Source organism: Cucurbita moschata, unplaced genomic scaffold, assembly GCF_002738365.1.
Source record: "Cucurbita moschata cultivar Rifu unplaced genomic scaffold, Cmos_1.0 Cmo_Scf00008, whole genome shotgun sequence".
Taxonomy (NCBI): Eukaryota; Viridiplantae; Streptophyta; class Magnoliopsida; order Cucurbitales; family Cucurbitaceae; genus Cucurbita; species Cucurbita moschata.
In genome coordinates, this window is record NW_019268524.1 from 1901139 (window position 1) to 1924957 (window position 23819).

The 23819-nt window shown below is 36.5% G+C and overlaps 3 protein-coding genes across 8 annotated transcripts in view; 2 read left to right on the forward strand and 1 right to left on the reverse strand.

Moving 5' to 3' along the window:
* Positions 1-5255: 5255 nt before the first annotated feature.
* On the forward strand, positions 5256-11181 carry LOC111446371 (probable pectinesterase/pectinesterase inhibitor 20). 4 transcript variants are annotated; one of them, XM_023085166.1, is made up of 5 exons: positions 5256-6976; positions 8183-8246; positions 8650-8760; positions 9316-9564; positions 10290-11181. In XM_023085166.1, the coding sequence occupies exons 2-5, from the start codon at positions 8225-8227 to the stop codon at positions 10982-10984; spliced, it is 1077 nt and encodes a 358-aa protein (XP_022940934.1). In that variant the 5' UTR covers positions 5256-6976; positions 8183-8224; the 3' UTR covers positions 10985-11181. The 4 variants fall into 4 exon arrangements, with proteins under 4 accessions (XP_022940934.1, XP_022940931.1, XP_022940933.1 ...); XM_023085163.1 differs by having other exon boundaries at positions 8650-9564; XM_023085165.1 differs by having other exon boundaries at positions 5256-6965; positions 8650-9564.
* A 660-nt stretch (positions 11182-11841) lies between these two features.
* Positions 11842-19410, reverse strand: LOC111446368. 3 transcript variants are annotated; one of them, XM_023085161.1, is made up of 22 exons: positions 19172-19410; positions 18285-18902; positions 18013-18206; positions 17788-17850; positions 17564-17698; positions 17322-17440; positions 16939-17244; positions 16757-16844; positions 16573-16678; positions 16377-16487; positions 15771-15934; positions 15566-15686; positions 15225-15449; positions 14945-15135; positions 14278-14445; positions 14086-14191; positions 13600-13737; positions 13205-13366; positions 12926-13126; positions 12584-12778; positions 12407-12478; positions 11842-12255 (listed from the first exon to the last, which is right to left on the reverse strand). In XM_023085161.1, exons 2-22 carry the CDS (start codon positions 18873-18875, stop codon positions 12136-12138), a joined length of 3576 nt encoding a protein of 1191 aa, XP_022940929.1. In that variant the 5' UTR covers positions 18876-18902; positions 19172-19410; the 3' UTR covers positions 11842-12135. The 3 variants fall into 3 exon arrangements, with proteins under 3 accessions (XP_022940929.1, XP_022940928.1, XP_022940927.1); XM_023085160.1 differs by having other exon boundaries at positions 19161-19410; XM_023085159.1 differs by having other exon boundaries at positions 19042-19410.
* Positions 19411-22611: 3201 nt separating this feature from the next.
* Positions 22612-23819, forward strand: part of LOC111446423 (chaperone protein DnaJ-like) — a 2741-nt gene continuing 1533 nt past the window's right edge. Inside the window, exons 1-3 of the mRNA XM_023085241.1 lie at positions 22612-22797; positions 22880-22957; positions 23050-23125. Coding sequence (XP_022941009.1) covers positions 22702-22797; positions 22880-22957; positions 23050-23125 — 250 coding nt within the window. The 5' untranslated portion in view covers positions 22612-22701. The remainder of the gene's footprint in view (positions 22798-22879; positions 22958-23049; positions 23126-23819) is intronic.

Genomic DNA, 23819 nt, shown 5'->3' on the forward strand with positions numbered 1-23819 from the left:
TTAAAAAAAAAAAAAAAAAAAAAAAAAAAGAGGGTAGAACGCGGAAAATGAAATTACGCATATGAATAAAATAATAAATATTTATATCCCAAAAAAAAAATTTATTTTTTTATTTTGTTTGTTTCGCGGTCGGAGGCAAAGAATTCCATTCTCTCTTGGTGTTGGAAAGCGTGAATTCTCCGCTCCTCAAATATTCCCCTTTTTCTCGCAGGTCCGGTTCGGTCCGGTCCGGTTCACTGCGGTCAGGTTTTTTTTTATTACGGTTCGTCGTTAAATGCCGTTCCGTTATAACTTTTATTTTTATTTTTTGAAATAAATAAGAATAAGACATTTAATATATATATATTTTTTTTCCTCAAAAAGGTTGAAGAATGATATGGAGGGACAACGGGGCGGTGATGGGGATGGAAACACGAAGGGAGCTAGCATCCACTAAAAATGAGATTCTTTTCCTTTTTCAATTTAGTATTATTATTACTTTTATTTTTATTTTTTTTAAATACTTTGAAATAGTTTTCAAATTAAAATTCTAGAGATTTTTTAATAACCATTTTATATTTATTTTTAAAATTTGTTGAAGTGTTAGGTAGTTGATGGTCCAGCTGATTTTGTTCTTTATATTATATTAAACCAAATTTATTTAATAATTATTCTTTTTCCTAAAAAACACATGTGCATCTTAATTAATTTATTTATTTTATAATACACTTTTTAATTATCTCCACAACCTTACCTATTTTTTATACCTATAAAAGTCGTTCCCAGATTTTAATTTTTTTTTTCTTATTTATAAAATTTAGAATGCATTAAGTGTTTTTAAAGCAAACCATTTATTATATAACACTTCAGGAAGAAAATTAACTAATTAAATACATCATTTTAAAGTAGAATTCCTCAAACCCCTTTTAATAATCATAATTATTGAAAAGCATTTTACAACCCTCCTTAAAAAACTTAAGCCAAACACTTTTTTTTTTTTTTTTGGTCATATTTAAATGCTTTGAAATTCATGTGAAGCACCCTAAAATTTTAAAAATGATGTTAACGCGTCAAGGGTTCAACAAAGAACAAATTAATAAACTAATTTAGTTTCATATTATTATAACAATAAAAAAAAATGATTGGGGAACAATGAAAATAAGATTTCTTTAAGAAATAAATGTAAACATTTTATTAAAATGAAAATCGGGTAAAGAAGAGAGTGAATAAGGGGGGAGTGGAGGGGCATGAGGAGGGGAATATTCGTGCGTGGCCGGCATGAGAATTGGGCCCACCTTGGAAGAACAATTTGGACGGTTAAACATTCGAAAAGACAAAAACGTATTTTCCTGTAATTTACTTTCCCACTTTTTTTTCCCTTCCTGTTTTGGATTCATGTGTTACACCTTTGGAATTTGATGGCTTCCAAACAATTCGAATTGTCCATTTCTCTGTTGGAAGGTATCTAATTTCTATCACTACGTAGTCCAATTGACTTTTTCAATTTACTTTGTGAAATTAAGTTGGCATATTGTGATAAAGGGAGACTTACCACCGATAGTCATATTTTACAACTAAAGGTGTGAGATCCTACATTAGTTGAAGATGTGAATGAAGTATTCTCTATAAGGATGTGGAAACCTCTCCTCGCGTTTTAAAAACCTTGAGAAGAAGCCCGAAAAGAAAAGACCAAAGAGAACAATATATGCCAGCGATAGGTTTGTACTGTTATAAATGGTATTAGAGCCCGCATTGGGCGATGTGCCAGCGAGGAGGTTGAGCCTCGAAGGGGGTGGACACGAGGCGGTGTGCTAGCAAGGATGTTGATCCCCAAACGAGGTGAATTGGGGGGTCCTACATCGATTGGAAAAATGGAATGAATGCCAACGAGAACGCTAAGGGAAAGCTCGAAAGGAAACCTCTCCCACATCAGTTGTGAGATCTCGCATTGGTTGAAGAGGAAAACAAAGTATTCTTTATAAAAGTATGAAAACCTCTCCCTAGCAAATGTGTTTTATAAACCTCGAGGGAAAACTCAAAAGGATAAACCCAAACACAATATTACGTGTCAATTCAACCATCCTTCCTTATTTGCAAAAGATAAACATATCCCATCTTCTTTCCACTCCTCCCATCTTGCCCTTCTAATGCGGGCCGCTAATGCTATGCCTTCAATCTACTATTATCTGTAGTGAAGTTGGTGATGAGGCAATTCTTAATGTCAATGAACTGTGGGATAGATATGAGAAAGCTGTTGATAAGATATGCTTCCAAACTTTCACACTCCTTTACAATGAATTCTTGAAGAATGTCTTCATGTCTTATTGAAAAAACAATTGATATGTGAAGAGTAGAGATTTGAATCTATAGATAACCCTCTAAGAAAAGTAAAGATGTTTTACTCTTAACCACTAAGTCATGCTACATATTTCTCTTTTTAACCTGAGAGAGGTTGTCCAATTCTAATATACTAATGTTGGTTAGTCTAGAAGACCTTTTGAGACCAATAAGTACTAAACCTTTTCTGTTCCATATTAAACCTGTCATCCATGAACCTGAGCCCCACTCCAACATTTCAAGGAAGAAAGAAACTAGCAATGGTCAAGCCACACACTTTATATCTATATCTATATATCTATATATCTATATATATAATTTAAAAGGGGAGGACCCCATTTGAAAGCACGAAACTGGAGTAGAATCAGGAAGTGGTCAGATGCAGGCATATTTAATCTTGAAGCCGTGAATTAAATAAAGAAGCCCAAACTTTACAGATTTGGAGGACAGACATTCACTTTAAAGGGAGCTGATATCCAGTTGATGGAAAATGGAGCTCTTGGACTGAAAGGCCCTTTGAGGAGGAGATCCAGAGGACTGTTTCCCTCTAGGATGATCAAAAGTCCCCTGGTAAGTTGATCTCAGTAAAACTTTGTACATTATTCAAGGTCGTTTCTAGGCTTAAGAATAGGATCAATACAAATAAGTGTTCTATTGGTCATGGGTGGCATTAATCTTCATGCCTACTACTTACTAAGGTCTCTCACTAAAACTCAATCATATATCAATTGTGTTTTGGAATCTCATGATGAAATTTGAAAAAGGTTCAAAGGTACCTCTTTTCTTGAAAGAAATGCTTTCTACTCATAAAAAGAGAGACTGGCTCTGGTTTAATCCACGATAAGTGGGATTCTGCTTTTTTTTTTTTTTTTTAATCCCTATTAAGGATTCCCTATTCTGTCATGGATGGAAGTTGACTCTCGTTCAATCCGTGTCACAAAATATGCTGCTTGTTTTCATGATTTCTCCTCTACGTATCCCACTTTTAGTACCAAATAGACACTATAGCTATTGCATAGTGAATAAATGAATGGATGAAAATTTATAGCATAAGAATTAAAAAGGAAGTTACTGTGATCACCAATCAGCAAATTGTAAGAAAGTTTTCTCAATTAGAGTAAAATGTCGAGTAACTAACAACAAATCAATCATCATACATTAGAAAACACTCCTAACATACCTTGTTTTGCACCATTGAATCCAGATGATAATGGAGTTGCGTGTTTTCATGAACCCCCTCCAACGATTAAATCATAGACTACAAGAAGTTTTTAGAGGTGAAATTTTTTAGTGGATGTTCATAATAGTGTCGGCAATGATGCTACAATATAATAAATCCAAATAACCGTCCTATCATTGTTGCAGAACCATACTGAAGTTGGCAGAAAAACTAATATAAAATAGTAGTTTCAAGAAGGAGATGCATTACTGAGAAGAAGAAGAAGAAGAAAATGGAAAGATGTGGATGTCTGTGACAAATATGTCAAGGATTGAGTGCCAGTCGATCACAGAAACCAAATAAACGATTGGTGAAGGAAAATCGAGCACAGTAGCAGTGGAATGACATCTGTTCTAAACGAATTTAAATCAAATAATCGTCCAATCAAATATATCAAGGATTGAGTATGAGTTGTTATAGAAATCAAATAAACAATTGATAAATGAAATTCAAGCACAGCGACAGTGGAGCTATATCTGGTTAATCTAAAAATAATTCAAATGAAATAATCGTCCAATCAAAAAGATTATCACATTATTACCGCGAAATCTGACCTGACTCAAAAGCGGGGAGCGGCTCTCAAGAACTTCGGATGATTCGGCAATAGAATCCGAAGGGAAGACGAAGCCCTCCTGATGCAAAGATTCAAAAGGAATTAAACGGCAAAAGAACAGAGGAACGAAGAACCCTAACTTTGGGAAGTCTGAAAATGTGAGACAGAAAGGGCGGGAAGGTTGAACACCCTCGTATCAGTCGTATTCCCAACTTAAAAAAAATTAATAAAAAAAAAATACAAAATGGACTCTAGTTCTATCATCATTATGGGTTTGAATTTTTTTTTTTTTTAATGATAAGGAAAATAAATAAACAAATAATTGGATAAAAAAATGTCGTATATACATATTTTTTATAATAAAATTTTTACTGGTATATAACGAAACATTGGTTTAACTGAATAATTAAATAAAATAGATAGATCATTCTCTTCGTCTTAGTTCGACAGATCTTCTCCATTGAAAGATCCTCTCTATAGGGATAATACACATCCCAGTTCAACGAGCCTAATTCTAATTGTTTAGTTCCGAAGCAAACCACGGGGCAGTTCGTCTTATTCAGATATTCACGACCAAGAAAATACTGGATCCTCTTTCAAGTAGGTCTTGAAAAGGAGAAGGAAGACTGGAATGCTGCTAATTCTCTTTCAGGTAGGTCCGGAAAGGAGAAGGAAGATTGGAATGGTGCCATTCCCTAAAACAGACTGACTCATAGTACCCCATTTTTGGAACTTGTACTTATTTGCTGGGTTACGGGCGGAAATTTGAGTTTATCTGGGTTACGGGGGGAAAATATTCATATATTTTTATAATATTCATTTTAATATAATCTTCAATACTTCAAAAATATATATTTATTTGCAATGATATATATATATATATATATATTTTTTTTTTGTATTTACATATTTTTTATAATATTCACTTTAAAAATTTTCCATAGATAATATAATCTTACACCTTAAAGTATACATATATATATATATATATATATATATATTAACTAATATATAGCAAGTAAATAGACATTTAAAAACGAAAGAAATTGAAATATAATGTATACAAATAATTAAAATTATTTTAAAAAAAACAGAAGAATTGGATCATATGAAAACTATTTTTGTTTGTTGTTTTTTTTTTTTTGGAAAAAAAAAAGAATAAAAAGAGGAAAAACCGCACAAAAAAGGAAAAACTAAAAACTAAAGAGAAAGAAATGGAAACTCTCTCTCTCCGGTGATTCGAATTTGATTCTACTACGCTTTTCAGCCCCACCATTGATGAACCGCCACACCTTCATCTCGGAGCCGGCCGTACAAAGCCAAACACTGCCAGTAAGGTCGTGGCCCGCCACCGGAAACCTTCCGTCCACCGTTAGTACGAGGCTTGCATTCCAAGAAAAGCTCGTCGATCAACCCTACGGCTTTGGATGTTATCATGTCCTCCACAACCTCGGCTTCTGCTTTCATTACAACGTAATCTTCCGCTCTTACGTTATTCGACAGCCAGTCCGATATACCGACTTGCGGCGGATTCGAGGATGGCTCTTGATCGGTACTCACTGTCTCGATTTTGAACATTTCGAATTTCTTGTTTCTGGTAGGGTAGTTGTTGTCGAACCAGCTTGTGCCGCTTCCGCCTTCCTTCTCCGGAAGTCCGACGTCGATGAAAACATGGCGGGGATAGCCTTCGAGAGAATCGCCCATCAAATCTGGAAGGTATCGTGTCCGTTGCAAGTATCGCTTAGATTTTCGCGATGCTGATCGCGGCGGTTCGAGAAGGACGTCTTCGAGGTCTTTAAGGGCTGCGGCTCTTTTAGCGTCAGATTCGTATGCCAAGAGTCGTCGTTGAGCGGGGTATTTGATCTCATTTTGGCCTAATCCGGTCTTCTCCACATCGACGTTTGTAGAATCAGATTGTTGGAGTTTAACGATTCTGTAGCTATTTGTGTTGCCGTTTAGTTGCGAAGTGACAGTGCCGATATCATTCTCAGAGCCAAATTCGGCATCCTTTAGCGATTGGGACGCGATCGAGGATCCTCCTCTGAGAATTGATCCTAAATAAGGCAATGAAACAATGAACAAAGCCAAGAGCACAGCTCGAGCAAGAAATCTAATAACCCTAGATTCTCCAGATGCTGCAGGGTGCTTGATTACCAAATACATATGAGGAACGTGGTCGTACTCCTGGGACTTCAAAGCATGTACCAAGCCGAACGCCATGAATTGGTTGCTTGAAATGAAAACTTGGAAACTATATGGAGATTTTTTTTTCCTAAATCGCTTGTTGCGCGGTTAATTTGGAGCAAAAACAGAATTAAAGAAAATTGCAGAAAGATACGAGCGAACAGGCAGAGAGGGGAAGGGGAAGCTAAAGCAGGGGAAAAGGGAATTTTAGCGAGTGCAAAATCTGGCAGCGGTGTGATTACCACCCACGAGAGCAACCCGGGAGCTTTGAATTGTTGACCACAACAACATCAACTGCCTCATCCGAAGAACCTCCATGGTTTTTCTTTGATAGTCCCCAGATCGATGGGTGTGTGATTCGTTCCAAAAATTTCCAGTTTATGCGTCCTAATGACGACGCATCGGCTGAAGAAACCACACAACCACCGATCAGAGAAGTTCTTCTCGGTACGATCCCTTCTCCCCTTGTTCGTTTCGGCTGGATCTGTCGAGCAGTGTGGCATAAATGGAAGAAATAGAGAGATTACAGAAGAATTAGTGTGAGGTTTAACGTTCTTGGCGGAAAAACAGTTTGGGTTTGGCGCAGGAAGTTGAGGGTTCATGCCTAATTTTGCTGTCTCTCTCATTTGCATGGATCAAAATTCATCCAACCGATCGGGTCGCTGACTGGTTCGTTATTACACAGCGATCAAGGTGTGTGTAAGGTACTCCATGGCTAATTGCTTTTCTTTTTCTCTCCAAATATATATATATATATATATATTTAAATGATAAAATTGAAAAAGAAAGTAATTAAATTTGATTAAATGGTTTATTTTAAATATAATTTGGGTTTCTTGTGCCCTACCTTTTTAGGCTAGATTATGAAAAATACCCTTCATTTTTACTATTTGTTTAAAAAATAATTTTATTCTTTAAGTTTCAATTCTAGGCTTATTTTTTACGAATGTCTCAAAAATTGAAGCAAAACAAAAATACAATGTATTTTTATTCTAAGTGATTTACAAGGAAATTATTTAATTTAACGAAATAAAATAGATTTTAAAATTCAATTAGAACAATTTTTTTATTCTCTTAAGAATTAGGCTTGAAAAATAGAAGTCAAAGAGAGGGAAAAAAAAGAAGCAACAAAAAGAAAAAAAAAATAGTAAAATTGACATAAATTAAGTTTTGATAAAGGGTATTTTTGAAACATTTGTGTATTATCCATAGAGGGGATCTTTCCATGGAGAAGAGGGTCGACCTAAAACGAAGAGAAGGTCAATCTATTTTATTTAGTTATTCAGTTAAATCAATGATTCGTTATTATTGTAACAGATAGCATCAAATATTTCATTTCGGAAAAGCCATCTTTTTGTCATTTGATACCGTAGCTGTTTTTTAAGATATTTTGAGGCTAGAATTGAAACTTTTGAACTAATAAAGATATTTTTTTTAGATAAATAACAATAAGTCAAACATTTTTTTATTTTTTTTTATTTTTTAACTTGGCCCAAGAACTAGTAACTTACAATGCAGGTAGCTTCAAACATGGCCTATGTTAAAGTCTTCTCCTTAGGTTAATATAATAACACATACATATATAAAATGTGTCAAGTGCATCTTTGTTTAAGGGTCATTTCCTTCTTGAATATTCCCTCCTTATTTGCCTCGTTATATTTTACATGATATTAATCTGTGTGCGCACGATCTTACCTTGACTTATTAATTATTCAAAACATTTTTTATACAAAGATCTAAATTATGACAAAATAAAAATTAAACAACTTGGTGGCAATAGCGGAACAAGTTAGGATTTAAATATACTTTGACGTTACTGAAATATCCAATATTTTTTAACTTGAGTCTCTGTATTAGAAGTATATATCAGTTATAAGGTTGAACTAAGCTCACTTCCTATGTGGCTGCAGCATGTTTGATGAACAGCAGTAGAGGTTGGAAACGTGCAATTCATGCAGGGAGGGTTCCATCCAGGTATCTCTTGAGCCCTTCTCGAGGTCAAACTCACATGGAAATTCCACCATTGGTTTCGTATTATAATGTTCAAGAAAAAGACTAAGTCTTGTCTCTTAGCACAGCATTTAAGGAAGCATGGATTACTCAATCTACCCAAAGTGGGTGTGTTTTGAACATGTTTGTGCGACAATTAATCTAGAAAGTGGCTAGGCTTACTGTTTCTTTTTTGTACTTGAAGTTATTTTGTTGACTTTTACTTATAATTTGACAAGTTGCAGATTTCACCATTATTCATCTGGCCACTATATATATGGACTTAGCTCTCTTCTGTTTTCACAATTGAGTTTTTGTTCAAAGCCAATGGCTTTAATAGCTTCATTTTTTGTACTTTTAACTCTTTTCAGTTCTTCTTTTGCTGCAGATGGGTCTCTCAATGATTTATTCGCTGCAAAAGCCATTTGCAAATTCACCTCAAATCCTTCTTACTGCATCTCTGTGCTTCAAAAATCCTCAGGCAATGTCTATGAATCAGGTAGGTTTTCGATGCGTCGGTCTTTGTCTAAAGCATCTGCATTCTTGAATTTGATTGAGAAGCATCTTCAAAACAGTTCCACTCTACCAAAATCTGTCACTGGTGGTCTTAAAGATTGCCAATATCTTGCCCAACTAAACATTAATTTCTTGTCGAACTCTTTTCGGGCTGTCAATGGCACTGATAAAAAGCTAACCTACTCAAAAGCTGATTATATCCAGAGTCTTCTAAGTGCTATCTTAACCAACATTGATACTTGTCTTGATGGCCTAAATACCGTAGCCTCAGGTTCTAGTTTGGAGAAAGATCTCTTAGCACCACTCATTGATTGTACCAAATCATACAGTCTTTCTCTAGATCTTTTTACAAAAGGCTGGGTGCCTAGGAATAGAAACAGAACACGTGATCATCCTGTGACAAAACACCTCCGGTTTAGGAAAGGTCCGTTGCCATTGAGAATGTCGAAACATGACCGTGCTGTTTATAATTCGGTGGCGAATCGAAGAAGGCTTTTATCTTCTTCAGATGATGGAATTTTGGTTAATGGTATTGTAGTTGTGAGTCAAGATGGTACAGGAAACTTCCTCACCATCACAGAAGCTGTTAATGCAGCTCCAAACAACTCTCTTGCTGTCAATGGCTACTTCTTGATTTACATCGCAGCTGGTGTTTACCAAGAGTATGTGTCGATCCCTTCAAAGAAGAAGTACTTGCTCATGATTGGAGATGGTATAAATCAGACCATCATTACGGGCAACCAAAGCGTCGCTGACGGCTGGACTACCTTCAACAGTGCAACTTTTGGTAAGCATTTTGAAATACTATGTGATTAGAAACAAAAGCATGCTTTTGATTAACATTGATTGTCTTATACGAAAGGATGAGAATACGTGAGATTCCATATTGATTGGAGAGGAGAACGAAGCATTCTTTGTAAGGATGCGGAAACCTCCCCTAGTAGACGCGTTTTAAAATTTTGAGCGGAAGCCCATAAGGAAAAGTTGAAAGAGGACAATGTCTACTAGCAGTGGGTTTGGGTTTTTACAAATAGTATTAAAGCTAGACACAAGGCGGAGTGCCAGTGAGGAGGCTAGGCTCCCAAGAGAGTAGATTGTGAGATCCCACGTTGATTGGAGAGGAGAACGAAACATTCCTTATAAGGGAGGTTGAAACCTCTTTCTAGTAGATGCGTTTTAAAACTTTGAAAGGAAGCTAAAAAGGGAAAGTCCAAAGAAGACCATATCTATGTTGTTTTACCATCTTAAAGGGAAGTCTGAAAAAGTCCAAATATTTGTTAGCTGTTACAAAATATGATTTATACTTCTAATCAAAAGTGAATGGCCTATTAACATGATTCAAGTTCAAAGATTTAACATATGATTTTTACTTCTAATCAAAAGTGAATGGCCTATTAACATGATTCAAGTTCAAAGATTTATTAGATGGCTGGAAGTTCAAACTTCAAATATGTAATCATCTAAATTAAGCCAAAGTTTAAGATGTCTTTTGGTTTTACATGAATGATGCAGCTGTGGCAGCAGAAGGATTCATGGCAGTTAACATAACCTTCCAAAACACAGCTGGAGCAATCAAAGGCCAAGCAGTTGCAATGAGAAGCGGGGCCGATATGTCCATCTTCTACAGCTGCAGCTTTGAGGGTTACCAAGACACCTTATACACTCACTCCCTAAGACAATTCTTCAGAGAATGTGACATTTATGGCACAGTGGACTTCATATTTGGAAATGCAGCTGTTGTGTTCCAAAACTGCAACATATATCCCCGTCTACCGCGTTCTGGACAGACCAACATGATCACTGCTCAAGGTCGATCAGATCCGAACCAAAACACCGGTACTTCGATCCACAACTGCACGATCCGAGCCACGAGCGATTTAGCTGCAAGCAAGAGTTACATGAACAAGACATATTTGGGAAGGCCATGGAAGCAATATTCAAGAACAGTTTATATGCAGACATTCATTGATGGGTTCATAAATCCTGCTGGTTGGGATCCATGGTCAGGGGAATACTTGAGCACATTGTATTATGCAGAGTATAATAATTCAGGAGCTGGATCAAATACAAAGAACAGAGTCACCTGGCCTGGTTACCATGTCATTTCTAATGCTACTGAGGCTTCTAATTTTACAGTTTCAAACTTTCTGGTTGGGGATGCGTGGCTGCCTCCAACTGGTGTGCCCTACACTGGAGGCTTCATATAACTGGTCAGCTCTCCATATTATTCTTGCTAATATTTAATTTCCCCATATTCAACATGCCTAATAAAGTTGTTTGTGCTCTGTTTTGAACTAATGATAGTTCTTACACTAGCAAGTTAATTGTATGATTAAGGCTAAGTGAATATTTAGTCTCTTTTTTTTATGTTTTAATCTGGCCTCTATCGTTAATTTTAGTTTAATTCAATTTCTAACTATTATTTAAATATCAATGAGTTAAAATGTGTTCCGTTCCCATATTTTGTATATCTGATTTATGGATAGTTCTAGAACTATATTTGAACATTTGAAGGTAAACTTCTCAACATATCGGAACGAAAATAGTATTTCGTGTATAATAGGGAGTGGATTGTGAAGTCTCACAATAATTGAAAAGGGGAACGAAACATTTTTTTATAAGGGTGTGAAAACTTCTTCCTAATAGACGCATTTTAAAATTGTGAAGCTGACGACAATACATAACGGGTTAAAATGGACAACATCTGTTAGCGATAGGCTTGAGCCGTTACCAATGATATCAAACATGATGTTTAGTAATTTGATAGATATGTAGAGGTGCTATTTAAGAGAAGAAATCAGAACCATTCATCATTAAAGGTTCTAATTCCTCTTATAAATTTGTACCAGCTTAAATACGATGAGATGCATGTAAATTAAAAGAGTATGAAGAAAAAAATGTTGATAGAGATTAAATTGAAACTTTTAATCTAACCATTAAAAAACAAAAAACTAGGATTAAAACAAATATTTATCCTAAATTATATGATTAACGATTTTCATACCAAGCCTATTTTCTAATTATTTTTATGAATGCAGTTGAGATTGAGTATGTTCGAAGGCAGTGTCTCTAAGAATTGGAAGAATTATATTTATGTAATTGTTGTACATATACATCTGCATCTCTATAGTTAGTACATCATTTAAGAGACACCAAAAGAAAATTTTGGAGCAGCTGAGTCGCTAACTCCCTTTACAAAATGGAATCAGGATTCTAATTCTTTTCTTTTATCAAAATTGACTTCTAAAACCTTCATGCTAACAAGATTATAGGTTAGCCGCCCTTGGCTCTTCTTGCTTCTTGAAAATATATCTCCAATATATTTCTTCTATGGTACGATGATACGGTTGCCTTGCCCTTAATCCTTGCAGAGCATCGATCGCACTTCTGTGATAGAGGTTGGTGGCTCGAGGTCTTTCTCTTGTAGCGAATTCCCGAGCAATTGTTGCATTTGTGAGGCAAATGTGTCGTCGAGTACCTGCAAATGAACAAGTGATGAGAATGACAAAGGAACAAGGAAACTCATAGGTGACCATCATGACTTGCTAAGATCCCTTTATTATTTACATTTGACCTTATTGACCACCAAGCGACGTGACGAACTCTAAAGGAATTCAGTAATTGCTTACCGAAACTGCAATTCGTGAGCCTCTATACCATGACCTGTTCTCTTTCCTGTTCTCCATGAAGCTTAGAACATCCTGTGCCAAATAAAAATCCAAAAATGTAAAGGATCAAAGAATGAATTCCCAATTTTGGAGCAATTTTGAAGCAAACATGTATAGAAAAATCCAGGTTTATCTTACCCGTCCCATTCGATCCCAATAACCCCGACAGATAGCGATAAAGACACGACTCTCAAAGACAGTATGAATCTGATTTATTGTGTTTGCCAACTGATCTTTCAATGGTTGCATCCTACTTCGTATTTCTGATTCAATCACAGCTTCCTTGGAGTCTTGTAGAATCTTTTTTAGCTTTGTAGCATTTTGTAACTTCGTCTGCAGTAAACAACAAGGCAGATAAAACAAGATGATCTCACTGAAACTTAAAGAAATATCCTACTTCTTAGTCTAAAATCCCATGCCGAAACGCTCTCGAGCGACAAATTTTAAACAAAAGACTCGATTAAGCAAAATGATACCTACATTCTCAACAAACTTTTCCACAATTGCTTGCAAATAGTTTCTGAACTTGGCTCTAAGCATGACTGTCACTTCACTAAGACGTTCTCCAGGAATTACATTTCCACCTTCAGGAATGCAGGAACCCCACTGCTTAAATTGGGCTTCTATCTTTGGGCGTAAAACGTCGAGCATCCTCTTCATGGAATTTAATAGAATCCCCAGCTGAAATCATCATTGAATTTCAATATTAAGGAACACACACATATGAAAGAAAACTTCGAATTTTAAGAGTCAACTTACCTCATCAGGAACAGTATAAGAGCTTGGGGTTCGTTTGGCAAGTTTCTGAACATACTTAAGTCCGAATTTTTTGGGTGCTAAATTCTCTTTAAGAGGAGCCAAGACATCAGCATACTGCTTATCCAATGCCTCCACTAATGCTTTTTCAACATCTGCAATAGCCTATTATAGAAATCCCAAAGAAAGAAGCTAGTTAGAGAGACTTCTGATGACAAGACTAGAGAAGAAATCAGAGACCTTCAGAGATCCCATAGAAGTTCTGATAAAGATGACCTTAAATTACAGGCAAATTCTTACCCATGGTTTTTGGTTTAAAAATCAACAAACGATGAGATATGTTGAGATAAGAGACGGTGTTTACAGCAAAAAGAGTTGCCACAAGATTACGAACTTACTTGTTCCAAAACAAAGGTGTACTCGGGCCATCGACAAATGAAAATCTCAAAGTCACTCAATGTTTCCTTTAATCGGTCATACATTTCATCGACAAAAGGTGTTGTCGAATGTTGAGTCCTAACTCCCGACCACTTAACCTGCATTTACATTCATATTAACCACACCATGAGTTGAGAAGTAAAATAAACTGAGCATGTTTTCCTCAAATACAGTGATCATAGTCTCATACGCACAACAGTCGATGCTTAGGTTATACTTTCCTCTAAAGTGCATCTTTAAGTAACGGTAAGTTTGTGGGCAAGGTAAACAAAAATGTTCTACTGATATTCCCCTTGTTCATCTTTAAAAACTACATATTGTCCTTTTCTGATTGATAAAATTGTAATCTTCTTTCTAATGTTAATAGAAACCGTGTTCCTCCATGTTTCATGCTCGCAAGAAGTTCGTAATATTCAAAATATAGAAATGTAATTAATTTGACTGACCTTATCCAATCTGCAGGTTTCAAGCAACAATAGACGCTTATCCTGGATCCACACCAGAATGTACAAATGGAATAATTCTTTTGCATCAACACCCCCTTTCACAGGACTGAAAGAAAAAAAAATCATTGGAAATTTACAAGGAATGATCTCCCGAACATAACAAAATTAGTTTATGCATAAACAAAAAGTTACCTAATGTTCCATCTGGCAAGATCCCTCTGAAAATCAGCTGTAGCAATAACAAGTTCTGCTACTGCAGGTGAGGGGCCTGTTGGTGGGCAAGCAATAAGGAAAGAACGCAGTCTAGTGCAAAGCTCTGTGCTGTATATGGAAGCAGAGAGATTTGGTAGGTCTACAAAACTGCAAATAGAAACTTATGTCAGCAAGCTTCTCTTGACAAATACTAAAAAAAAGTTATTTTGAACATGTTGTCCATGAACTTTTGCTGAAAAGAATCTATCTCTGAACAGAAGGAAAGTTTTTGTAACAGTCCAAGTCCACCGCCAGCAGATATGGTCCTCTCTGGGCTTCCTCTCAAGGTTTTAAAACGTGTCTACTAGGGAGAAGTTTCCACACTCTTTCAAGGAATGCTTTATTTCTCTCTCCAACCGATGTGAGATCTCACAATCCACTCCCCTTGGGGGCCCAGTGTCCTCGCTGGCACACACCTAGCAGATATTGTCTTCTTTGGGCTTTCCCTACTAGGGAGAGATTTCCACACCCTTTTGAGGAATGCTTCGTTCCCCTCTCTGACCTCTCTGACCGATATGAGATCTCGCAGTTTTGCAAATATAGTCAATTCCCCTTTAATTTGGCTTATGGTTAACATGCAGTCATGGCTCTGAACAGGAAGCGGTACCTGGGAAGTATATGTTGATTATGGATCTCAATGTCAGTCAATATCTCCTCCCTAATGTTAAGACACACTGATTTCATCTTTTGGTAAGCAGTGGACATAGTGACATTATCGACCAAACTGCCTTCGTTATTGTTACCCATATATTCATCTGTCTCACTCAAGTGCCTCCTTGATCTCTTTTTCACAGCAACCTGAAAAGATGCTAAGCCTTAGGGCAAAAATTGAACATTCAACTTGACAATGCAATCCTACTTCCTACAGAGATGAAGTTTCTCAAAACCTGGAAATAATGGCACAAAGAAGTCTGAGCCTCTGGAGAAAGAATATCATGAAGAAGTGTGTACAATTTAACTGCAGGTTCGATAGCAGGCGCTGCAACACCAGTTGCAGGTCTGTACACCTCCATAAGACCTGAGAGAGCTGCTTCATCAAGTGATTTATAATTCTCAAAAACAAGAGCAAGTGTCTGCTCAATTTGAACCCTGGTCTCTCCTAAAATTCGGTTCTGAGAGACAACCAACAAGATTTGCAAAATGTTCATTATATACAATACTGAAAGTATAAAATAGTAGAGATAAAATAAGCATCTACTGGTTTGAACAAGGAAGCTCGAATTACTACCTCTTGATGACTCAACGTGCTTTTGTCATGGCCCTTCATAACAACAGGCATGAGCAAGTCGTGCACCAAGGTGAGGCAGTCAGCTGTTGGCGTGGCAACATCCATGATATATGAAAGATATCTATTGACATGCCAGGTACCATCAATATTCACAGTGCCGGCCATTTATGTCGAATAAGTAATTATCTTAACATAGCCCTCTTACCTTAATCTGGTATATACTTCTGAAATGCCATAGTATGATGCAAACTCTGTCAAAAGCCATTTCCAGGAACCATGCAACAAAAGGTTTCTCTGTTGAAAATGCTGAACCTTCATGGCAACCTCAAGAACTAGGTCGTATGCTACTGTTTCTGCCACCAAACCGCACTAGGGACCACAAATATAAAAAAAAATATTTACAACATGTTCAAACTTCAAATAATTTAGAAGCACCTTGGAAAACCAAAGGTTTTCTAAAACATTTTTCCTTGTTAATAAATTCACAACAAGTACAAATAGGCCAGAGAGATCTAATTGAGATCAGCTTGAAGAAAAGTGATTCTTAAAATCATGAAGAAGCTCAGGAATCAGAAAATTCAACCGAAACAATTGGGTAAGATCCATTTTGCCTAAATTTGGCGAAGGGGGATTCTCGAAAGAAAATCAGTTTATTCATTTTCAAAGACAAGATCAGTACATTATCAAATGAGGAAAAAGAGTGGAATGCTTAATAAGAGATCTAATTGGCAAAGTAAGAAAAAAAACGGGAAAGTTACGTGGCTAAGGGAAGGCGATCTAAACTTGAGAAAGGAAATCTATAGTAACATACCTTCGGTTGACTATCATCAGTACTTGCCGAGTAATTTACATATAGTTGAATTTTTCCCACGAGCTCATGTTCAGGCTCTCGATAAATAGACCACCAACGTAATTTTTCTGCCTGCATTTAACTTTTGTATAAATCTTCGACTATAGTTGAATTACTCTTAAACATAACGCATTTTCAGGGTCAAAAAAGATTTTACTGGGTTGTCAGTAATGGCAGCTATTTGCAGGACTGCTCGACCAATATGCTTTGCATTGGAATCCTGAACTTCAATTATTAGATCATCACCAAGACCATCTGGAAAGCTGTAAAGTTGTCACTTGTCAGAGATTTCGTGAACAAGGATTCCTAACTAAAAAATGGTACATGAGCAAATAACATACAAGACATGAGTTTCTCCTGATCCAGCTTGCATTTTGACGGCATCTTCCTCAGCTAAACTTTTCAGTCTTAGCAAACATGGGTATGTTTCTGATGACAGCGAACGAAGGGATTCAGTATAATTTATAATGTCCAGTATAATTAATAGGCATGTTCAAAATCAGAATTTGTAAGTAAGCATTACCTTGTACCACCTCATAGGAAGTTGAACTGCTGCGCAGGGTTGTTACACCAGCTTTAAGAACTTTGGATACCTGCTTGATGTACTGGGTGCTTGCATGCACATATGCCATGCTTTGTCTAGATAAAGAACTGTTTACAGGTATCCGTGGTGCAACGCGAATTTTATTCAAAGCATGCCATCCAGAAACTACTGCTGATTGAAAGCTAGAAAATTGGTACTTGATGGTTTCTAGGTTCACTACAGGTGATTTTAAAGATAAAATATTACAGCCTGTTGGTGGATCCAGCCCCATCTTCACTTTCCTCACTGCACAATAAACATTCTTTAGGTCACATCCATTGCCACCTGAACAATGAGGTTTTTATGAATACCATGCACTTTACCTTGCACCTTTATTTTGCCTATTGTTTTCTTTGGTTTAGTGGGAGCTCCCTCATTGGCGAGTTCAGAAGTACGCTTCACCAACAATTCATCCTCCGACTGTAAGAGTACTTGGCGTAAACTGCAGCATATTGATCGAGACATAAGTTGGTAAAAGCAATGAAGAGCAATTTTTCAACTCAAGATTTTGACTCTTTGCATAGGAAAAATTGTAAGAAGTCAAATGAGATGAGAATGGACCTACCCAAATGCATCTCGTAGTACTGCACATTCGTTTTCCAAAAACGTCGGGGCTTCCATATTCTCCATTGCCCAAGCATGAAGACATAAACGCACACAGGCATCATATGCTATGACAGCATACCACGGCCCTAAAGCACTGATATTGGAATTATAAACCCCATAAGAAAACTAAATTAAGATAGCATGTCATCAACAATAAACCCTAAACAGTTTAGATGGCAAAACCTGGCATTATATGTGGGGAGGCGAGCTAATCCTGAACTACCAGCAGCTTCCGAATTCACAGGTCTGCAAATAGAGCAAGGAGATGATAACATTTCCGATCCCAACTTTTAGAACGAACAATGAAACGTTAAGGAATACAAAGACTTGGCTGTCATTTATTTAGACTGTTCTAATGGGAAATTTTTCGTGCTGCAGTTCAAACCGGTCACTGGTTCAGAAACCAACCTCACAAACTGGTCGTCGCTCTTCTTCCCATTCTGCAATTCAACCCCAGACGGAGTTTTACGATCATGTGTGCCGTCAAGCTTCACGTCTTGGCGTTTTTCAGGGCATTGTTTAATTTCATGCGATGAAGCACAAAAAGGAGGCGCACTGGGAACGTCATCTTGATCATCGTCATCCGAAAACCTTCCATTTTGCTGATCTTGCAGAATAGACTAAATCAGCATTACACAGATGGAAAATGAGGAACATAAAAGTTTCAAAGAAATGTAGACCTTTCTAGGCGCATTGCCCGCATTCATACGAGAAGGCTGGCTTGATGAGTATCCCTCTGAAGCCATTGAAGCTCTATTCCTGGGTATAGCTCCATTAATACTTCCCCCTACTTGTGTAGTAGAAAATTCAGAACTCGCAGCAGAATCAGAAGAATCGTCTTCTGTATAAACATTCTGCCCAGTTGGGAATCTCCCATTTGTAGCCCTCATCCTTTCAGCCATTGGCCTATGACCCCCCACCAACGTTTCCCTCGACGAACTAACATCAGAGAAAAAGTAATCACTCCCATTATTTAACCTCCCCGGCAAATGATTTCCATATCTATAACCAGAACGATTTGGTACTCCGTTCCGTTGCGGTGATGAGTCCATAGAATATCTAGTTCCATAAACATCCTCCTCAGAATCAGTACTCATATCATTCTCTGAAGCTGATGCACTATTGTCCACATCGCCTGATATGGTTCTCGATACTGGAATCGCACTCCCCGGCAAATGTCCACTTCTGAATTTCGACGGCGGTGGCAATCCAAACCCCCTTGCTCCGGTACCCGCTCTGATGCCAGTGATTGGATCGGCTCGAGACCTCATATTCGAAGAACCAAACGGTACTTCCTTCTGTCAAAAAAACAAAATAATCAACGGATAGCAGAAATCCCACACCAAAACTCAACAGTGAGAAGAAAGATGAACAAGAACAATTTGACAACAAAATCAATTTAAAAGCAAAATAATAGGGATTGAAGTAGAATGAAACCTCGCGAACCCATCGAAGGGCACTTTTATCAAGTCCGTCGGTAAACATTCTACCTCCCTTTCAACCTCCTAATCTCACAACCGCGAAATCAAATCTCAAATCCAGAGTTCAGAAATTACCAGGAACTCACATTAGAATCGAACCCTCAGAGCTCACTGCACGAAGAACAACAAAAAAACTCGACAAAAAAGGCAATGCCGCTCGGTAAATCACGCAGATTGCGATGAACAGAAAGAGAGAGAAGATCAACAGAGAGGGAAAACGAGTACGAGATTTGAAGAAAAAATGGAGACAAAAGTTTGCTTATACAGCAAGCTTTTTAGCTCTGAAACCCACTGGAAAGCAAGGGACTACGGCTTATGGTGGTACTTTTTGGCCACCTTTTATCTATTTATTTATTTATTTATTTATTTTAGATTCCATATTTTTCACAATTATTAAATAAAGTATTTGCATTAAAGGAAACGACGACGTTTTCAGCTTGTTTTATTTGGAATAATTCATTAATTAGGCCGAAATTAAAGGACACGTACTTGAAGTGTGCGCCGGGAAAATGTAACGGGCAGCATACGTGGCAGTCATTCGTGTTTTTTTTTTTTTTTTTTTTTTTTTTTTTTTTTTAATAATGGGAAAAATATTAGTGAACGTTGAAGTGGGGACGCAACGCTTTCCTTCACTTGCCGATAGAAGACGACTAGCAACCGGTTCACATGGGCGTCCGGGTCCCACTTGGCCCCTACTTTCTGTCCTTTTCGTCACAGCTTGAACCGGTGCCGAATTTCCAGTTTTTGCTTTATTTAATATTCGAATTTAAAATACGAGTAAAAATTCAAAATTTCTTCCAATATGTCAATTTGGAACAGCTTAAAATTTAATTAAAATATCCAAAAAAAAATAAATTGAATACTACTTTTTATAATTTCAGTAATTATATCGTGTAAAAAGTACTAAAATAAATACAAAAATAAAAGGTAGAAAATCAATGGATTATAATAATGTTTAATCAATAAATTCTTTAAAAAATTAATTAATATTTAACGGGTCCGCCCTGAACTCAACTCAAACTTAAATAAACTCTGGCTCATAGCCAAATTGAAAAGGTTGGACCGTGGATTTGGCTATTAAGACATGGTCGAATGAATCAATGGTCAAACAATACTCTTGGTGCATTAGACTTGGCTGAAGCAAAACTCGAGCCTTTACTTTTTAGGGTCAACCCTCGGTCATATTGATCGGGTGAATTTTTTTTAATAAAAGAATTAAAAGATAAAATTGAATTTTAGAATCAGACAAGGATATGTTACTTTAAAAATAAATTATAATTTATTTATGATCATCACGCTCTTTAGTACTATATTTTAAGTCTTGTATGTGAATCCTTACATCACCAAGCCAGTCATGCCTCGTTGAAAGGGAGGATATGAACTATTTCGTTGCACGACTATTTTAATCTCATGATCGAATTGGGACAATTTACCTTTGGTAGCTCCATTTTCCCGACCCAAAAACAGAAACCGAACCACCATCAAATTGTTGAGGGCACGTTTAATGAGAAGGCGGAAGCTCTCCGAGTTTACCATCCTACACACTAATAAGCTAAGAAAGAAGCAGGCGGACGAAACAATAAGAAGAGGCGCCCAACTAAGAATGAGCGAGTTACTAAATAAAATTCAAATATTTAATGGCAAAAGCTTATTATAAAAACGTATAAAACTATATAAATAGAATTGATGGGAGACCAACGGCTAGGGGAAACTATGGGCAGACAAGATCGAGATCGTCAAGACATGCTCTCGTCCTGCCACGTGGAGGATTACTGTATGCAACGTGTCGGCGCCCCATTGGATGATTGAGAATCATAGAACATTATTAAAACAACTTTGGTTTGAAAATTTTTGAACGCCTCGCGTGAAACCAGCAGAATCATAGAATAAAATTGATCATTTTCTGACATTTTTCATTAAATTAATTTAAATAATATTGTTTTTTTGGTGTGTGGTGGCGGTGGCCCTACTCGATTATTTATTTATTTGAAGTAATTAATAGCTGGAATTTTTATTTTTATTATTTTTTTTTGTTTTTTTTTTTTGTAATTGTGAAATTAATATTACATGGATGGAATTATTTCCCTCCCATTAATAATAACTATATAACTGTTCATATTTTTACTTTATTTTATTGTTATATTTCTAATTTTGTGTAAGGTAAATTTTAAAGTCGGAGATATTTATTTAACATAAAATTTAAAATTAATATTTATTTAAATTTATTATTATAAAAAAAATAGAAATGTCCTGAACTAAGACATCAATCATGCAATATAAAATTCAAGAAAAAACTTGAAGAAAATGATGTCAAGATTATCAAAAGATATTTTAATTTGTATCACAAATTTCAGTGTTTTAAAATTTGGGTGAATCATAATTTTGAGTTATGACGTTTATTTAATGTATTTAAAGACTTATTTACATAGTAGCTAATTAGAATCATAAAGTATACAAAGTGACTATGGTCATAAAATATGGTTACAGCTCTTTGAATGCGTGATGAACATTAAATTTTTTTATTTTGAGACTATATAAAGTTATGGGTTAGATTTACCCGAGAGTCAGAGTAGTCATAATAATGTTTATAATGCTACACAGGTATAGTAAGCAAAATAATACGAAAAGAAAAGGGAGGATATAAAATAATCATAGTGTATGCATCGAATGAGCGGGAAGTGGTTGATATTATCCCTCCAGGACCAGAACTTCTTGTTTCAGAGGGCGAATCATCCATCAAAATCAACCATTAACGAGTAATCCCACTAATCTGGGAGGATTTGGTCAGGGAGATGCGGAAATAGTCCTTGAAGATACATTACGTGTGCTATGTATCTTGAAAAATGTACTAAAATGAGCATTTGTGCTTTTCTTTAGCCATTGACTAAGTTTCTTTGCAATTCTATGTACTTACACGTAGAATCATTCAAGTTTAACATGATCAGTCTTAAACAGGTGGGAGGAGAACGTAGAATCATTCAAGTTTGACATGATCAATCTTAAACGAATCAGAACGGGGTTGGAAAGGGCAAGGGTATTCCGCTTACTTCAATAGTAGAATCAAGTACTGGGCAGTAGGACTCCAGATTTAGCTTCTTACTTGCCATTGATTCCCTTTCAACCGATGTTTTCAATTCTGGGCTGCTTGGTTATGGTTTCGGCAATAGAGCTGAACGTGGACTCAAGTGTTATAGGGAGGAAAGGGATACACGATGTCTTGGACATGATACCTCAATTGACCACCGAGAGAGGCGATCCTATGTGGTATTTACTATACTGGGCCCGGCCTAAGTTTCATTGGTAGGAAAATGAAAAATATTGTGAGGAGAGTTTTTTTAAGAAGGAAACTCAGAACCGAGATTAATCTCAGTTATCTGATTTTGACACGTGGCAGACATTTAAATGTTATATAATAATAAATAAAAAAGATAGAGGCCCAGGCCTAGTAACAGGCCCAGTAACAGGCCCAATAAAACTAAAAGAGATCGCACGCGCAGAGCAGAGCAGGACCTGGCTTTCCCAAACAACGAATAACAACAATTAACAATCATATCTAGAAACCGCCATTTTCTCTCAATTTCTGTCCATTTTCCCGGATGCCAAACACTCCACCACGATGTCGGGTGCGTGGGAAGACAATCACAATGATACCGACTCCGATCATCATTCCCACATCAATTTCGATTTCTTCTCCGCCATTGTTAAGCCGAAGGTATTTTAATTAACGTTCTTCAACTTTCCTGCCATCTACCGAAGCGTATTTGCCGCAATTTCTTATCTCCGCCTGTTTCTAGGATTATTACAAAATTTTGGAGGTCGGTTACGACGCTACGGACGATGAAATTCGTTCCAATTACATACGCCTGGCTCTGGTTCGCTCTCTCTCTCTCTGTAATTGTTTATCGGTAAATTTTTATCTCTTTTCTTTTGATTTTCGTTTGTTTATCGGTTGGATTGTGTGCAGAAATGGCATCCTGACAAGAAGAAAGACCACGACGGTGCCACTTCCAGATTTCAGGAAATAAACGAGGCATATGAAGGTCAGTTGCGCGCCATAACTTTTTTTCGTTTGTTATTATTCATATAGTTAATCAACGAGAGAGAAGAGAAGTCCTCTAGAAATGGAAGTGGTGTTTAGTTGCCTACCGCGATAATTTTGACCTAATTCTCACTTATTATAGTGTCGATTATAATTTGTTTATAAGTTGTACAGCGTTGAGCTCAACTGCGTGTTTGCTGGGTGCATTCACCAGCTGCAGAGCCATGTGAAGTAGAGCATTTACATCTATTCATTGTCTCGCTAAGTCCTATATTCAGTGGATATCGAATCAATTATTTACTGTTTTGATATCAATTAGAGACATGGCATCAGGGAACATCAAATCCAGAGAAGATTGCTAATTATCTTTATTTATTTATTTAGAATTTCAAAACAACCAGTAGCTTCTGGGGAGAAAATTCTTCAGCCTTCCGTATATGTTTCTGCAACTTCTAGGAGTTTTGGCACAGTTAAAAAATCTTTCTGTGAGGCGATGGCGAAGTTTTATATCTTAACACCTTTTTTTCAATATAATTTTCCTTTTTTGACTATTGAAGGAGCAAAAACTAAAGATTTTCTTTTAAAGAATCTTATTGGGGCACCACCCTTCCTTAGATTTTAGTTCCTCTTCTGTTTTTTTTTTTTTTTTTTTTTTTTTTTTTTTTTTTTTTTTTTTTTTTTTTTTTTTTTTTTTT